At 43.1% G+C, this 4,788-nt stretch overlaps 1 protein-coding gene across 1 annotated transcript in view; it reads left to right on the top strand.

Moving 5' to 3' along the window:
- The window catches only part of GCM2 (glial cells missing homolog 2 (Drosophila)), a 4,827-nt gene extending 39 nt beyond the window's left edge, over positions 1-4,788 (top strand). The window contains exons 1-5 of the mRNA XM_010573223.1: positions 1-18; positions 1,301-1,553; positions 1,958-2,070; positions 3,552-3,677; positions 3,907-4,788. The exon at positions 1-18 is cut by the window's left edge and continues 39 nt beyond it. Coding sequence (XP_010571525.1) covers positions 1-18; positions 1,301-1,553; positions 1,958-2,070; positions 3,552-3,677; positions 3,907-4,788 — 1,392 coding nt within the window. The remainder of the gene's footprint in view (positions 19-1,300; positions 1,554-1,957; positions 2,071-3,551; positions 3,678-3,906) is intronic.

A 4,788-nucleotide genomic window follows, 5' to 3' on the forward strand; every position in this document is an offset into this window, starting at 1 on the left:
CCCCCCACCCTGCCGCGGGTACCGGGGGGGGGGGTGGTAGAAAAAAAATCCCCGGCCAGCTATAACGCGGGGCCAGGGGGGGAAAACCTTCCCCCTGAGCAAAACTTCGTTTTGTGGCCAGTTTCTTTCTCCTGTAGCTTGCCGAATATAATTCTATGGGTTATGAGGGCCTGTAGTAGTCCTTGGAAAGCTTATAATAAAAATTCAGATTTGATACGCAACTTTGGGCCAGGTGTGTATGCTTTTCTAAACCAATCTTTAACTCCAGTGTTTGGCTAGTTTCCTTCTCCCTCATTCCCCGTTTAAAGAAATGTTGAAGAGAAGCTTGGATTGACTATTTTCTGCTAATACAATTTGAGCTATCTAAATGTTTCATTGGTTTGTTGATGTGACTTTTTTTTGTCAATGCACATTTCACTTTTTTCTAGTTGTGAGCTCTGAATGCATTTTTAACTCACATCTTTTTTTAAAAGAGTTTATTTAATTTTACAGAGCCCATGCAATTACAGAATAGCTTAACACTGTAAATGCTGGTAGTTTACCTGCATTCACTGGGATTGCTCACTTGTGGTGTATATATATGTTAAATGAGTGTTACAGGAACTCTTTACTTGCACTGTAAATACTTGGAGTTTAAAATCTTGGTCGTTCTTTCTTTGTTCTGGTAACTATATTTTGGTAAGGAACTCCAGAAAGCCAGTGAAATGCAAATTGAAATGTTCTTTCTTTGAACCACTGTGCATATATTGGAAGTATATTTGCAATGGCAATTTTTTTTATTTCAATTTTTTTGGCGGAAGCCTTATTCAACTCTTATTCGATGACCTTTAAGAAACCATTCCTTAGCTAAAACTTCTAGTTTCCATCCTGCAGGTGCATGGTCCTACAAGGAGGAGAACTTAATAGCACATGTGAGCAGGATAACTTCTGTCCTGTCTGTGCGACTGGTAGATCAGTCAGTATGTTCTGGTAACAAGGCTGATCTCTTACGGCTGGGTAACCTCACTGCAAAGAGGCATCTGTGACAACAGACCATGTTATTATGATCATGATGCAAAAGAGGAAAGGATCCTGATTTTTCTTTTGAGATGTGGAAGCTCAGACTGCCTTTCCCCTTTTATAGAGCATTTCTAAATAAGCTATTCTTTCAGTATTTCTTTTTCTGCTGCTTGGGTGGGCATAGAAAAGCCCTTTTTCCTCATTACATATTGTGTAACAGGGCAAAACCGCGGGGCCGCGATACCCTGCTAATACTCTCTTGCTTTTCCTCGCTGCCTTGCCCCCCCACCCCCTGCTGCAGGAGCCCAAGCACTTCGATGCCTTCCAGGAATGGCCCGACGGCTACGTGCGGCTCATCTACTCCAGCGAGGAGAAGAACGCCCAGAGACACCTCAGCGGCTGGGCCATGCGCAACACCAACAACCACAACTGCCAGATCCTCAAGAAGTCCTGCCTGGGGGTGGTGGTGTGTGCCAGGAGCTGCGCTCTGCCCGACGGAGCCAGGCTGCAGCTTCGCCCCGCCATATGCGACAAGGCTCGGCAGAAGCAGCAAAGTGAGGGGTGCTCGGGGAGAGTCGGGATGCCCAAGGGACCCCGTTTCTTTCAGCTGGGCTTGATTTCTAAACTGGGATCACCCTTGCTTGTGTGCGGACTAAGGCATAATTGCAAAGGCTGTGATGAATACATTTATTCCCAAGTTTCATCAATGTCTGTCTGTAAATACTTAAGGGGAAAAGTACCTAAAATCCTTTAACTCATTAGCATTTATATCGGGTATGCCGCTCTAGTTCATACTGTTCAGTTATGCTTGGCAGTCGATGTTGGGTTTCCTTGAACATCATATTTTAACCTGAATTTCAGCGAAGTGATCATATCGCTCTCGAGCTCTGTTTTACTCTCAGACAACATCCTCGCCTTTAACTAGCGTCTTCAGTAGTTTCTTTCTCTCTATTCGCAGAGAAAGCCTGCCCAAACTGTAACTCAGCCCTTGAGCTGATTCCTTGCCGAGGACACAGTGGCTATCCAGTCACTAACTTCTGGAGGCTTGATGGCAAAGCAATATTTTTCCAGGTAAAAAGCATGCATACATGTGTGCACACACATATATGAGTTATATCTATATAGAGAGAGGTAGTTCTCTGTATCTTCCCCCCGCCTTTTTCTTTTTGTCACACTGAGCATGGTGAGCACGGTGGAGTTCTGGTCCATGACTGAATTCTTCTGTAGTGCCAACATGGCAAGTACAAATAATAACATTTGGCTGTCTTTTTAAACACAGTACTTGAGAGTTAACTATATTCAGTTTTAACTGTAACATCATTATTGATGTAAAATTGTCCTGTTTACAGTACACAAATATGAACAAAAACATTGTCCTGCGCCCTGGTGTGTCTGACAACTGAATCTCACTGAGGACCTAGTATTTATTTCCTATTAAAATAAATGGGGAAAGAAAATCCTTACTTAAATTGCACAAGTTGAAATGTGAAAATTCTATTTCATCTGAAAATAATCTTTGAATTTTAAGAGGTTTTAAAAACTTGCCAGAAAAAAAAGGAAATTCAGAAAGCTAAAATCTGAAATTTCATGTTGTTCTTTTTTAGCAACATATTAGGACAAGAATTTCACAAAAAGCTTCTGTTCTATGAGACTACATTCTTTGCTGCTGGATGATTTTTTTTTTTTTCCCCTGACCCACACTTCAGTGAATTCTGTTCTCCAGTCAGTAAATGGAAGCAAACCAGCCACATTCCCAAATTCTCACCTGCATTATTATAATTATTATTAAGATATTATCTTACAGACATGTGAAAACTGAAGATCTTTACCATCAAAATAGTTGATAAATCCTCGCTTATAAGTTAATTTCTATTTGAGAAACGGCAGCATTTTAAAAGCAATTTTAAGTTTCCTACTTTACACTAGGGACTATACGTAGGTCCATTCAGGGGAATGTAACAGGTAAGGACATGTAGGATATATTGTTTCAGCACATATCAGTATAGCTTTGGATACATAGATCTGCATATCCACAGATGCTTCAATAGCAGAGCATCTTTGGATGGCTTTCCAGGATATACTTTTCAGTCCCATTCAAGAAGTTTATTGTTTGTAGCATAGCAAGTATTTGTCATCTGGTGGCATGAAACCTCTTTAAAGACTATTTATACTGTTTTAGCGGTGGCTGTTATAAAGCAGAACTGAGATCCTGGATTGCAGAAAACCAACCAAACTAAATTCATAATATTCCCCCCCACCCCTTGTCTCTAATTAGCTACTCCTGAATGTCACAAACATAGGTAACACCTTTGCTCCTTCATCAGCTCTGCAGTCCTCACTGACTTCTCCCTCACTTTTTCCTTCCTACCTGCCTGCAAATAATGATTTATTATTTTTACATTTAATCCTTCCTTGTTGTTTAGTTTCTCCTCCTTGTTCTCCTGTGCCAAACCACAGACGACGCTGTGGCGACCTCTCATTCTACTTATTGCATTTTCTCTTCTCTTACTCCCTTCCAGTTCACATCTAATTCTTCGTTAATCCTAATTTAGGCTAAAGGAGTCCATGACCACCCCAGGCCAGAGAGTAAATTGGAGGCAGAGGCAAGACGAAGTGCAATTAAGAAGCAAATGTCCTCTTTTCACCATTCCCAGAAAAAGAGACCTCTAAACTCAGAGGTAAGTCAAAGTCATTAGTCAGTTAAAAAGGTGTCACAAGTAAAGGTTTTAGACAATTTAAAAGGTGTCATAAGCAAGTATTGGGGATCCCAGGGCAAAACAAAGCTTTACACTGCACTACATCTGTTCATTTGGGGCTGAAATGAGCAATAGCACAAGTGTTGAGACATATATGTGCGTGGGGGTGGTATGGATTCCCAAATCTCAAAGATCTACTTGTCCTCGTCAGGCAGGAAGGTACCACGACAGCGGCGGTTATACCGATAACCTACAGAATCTGCCATGCATGGATGGCCCAGAAAGGGTCAGTAGCATCACAGACACCAACTTTTCGATTCCAGCCCAGTCTTACCCTTTGCTGCAAAACGCTGACTTCTACAAAACGTCTTATGACTCAGCCAGCTTCCAAGAGGACCAGCTATCGCCCTACCCAAAGTGCCCCAATCCAAGGATCTATGTGCCCAGGCCATGCAGCTATGAGTTTGGGGTTCCTACCTTTATAAGCTCTAGCCCTTACCCAACGTTTTACAAAGATCTGACGAATGCTGCCATCGACGCAGACCCCCTCAGCTTGAACGGATCTCACTACAATGCTGTGACCGTCCACGATAAGAGCTTTGATAACGCTGGCAGACATTATGGGCTGAAACCAGCTTGGGGGAAAACTGGCAGTGGAGACCGGAGCGACTATGGACAGATGCAAACGAGCGCTAACCACCCTTATTACAGTGGGGACTACCCCTGCAGGTACGGTCCCAGCCCCTCTCCCATAGCCCCGCCATTGCAAACGGTCATCACAACCACCACCAAGGTGTCCTACCAGGCCTACAAGCCATCTGCGCTGAAATACAGCGACGACCTCTGCGATATGAAAAATCTTCAGAGCTATACCCAGATGGCAGAAAACGTCTCGGGTGCAATCTATTCAGGGATGAAGATTCAGGAAGACTTTGGGATGATAAAGTCAGCATTGCTCTACCAGCATGACCCAGTCACCACAAAGTCCAAACCAGCTGAGAGCGTGGAGACCTATCGGTATGGGCCACCGCTCGGAAACAACTATCCTGAGCACGAAGGTCAGACCTTAAGGTTTGAGAGTGCTGAATATTGA

Source organism: Haliaeetus leucocephalus, unplaced genomic scaffold (assembly GCF_000737465.1).
Source record: "Haliaeetus leucocephalus isolate CR32 unplaced genomic scaffold, Haliaeetus_leucocephalus-4.0 Scaffold373, whole genome shotgun sequence".
Lineage (NCBI taxonomy): Eukaryota > Metazoa > Chordata > Aves > Accipitriformes > Accipitridae > Haliaeetus > Haliaeetus leucocephalus.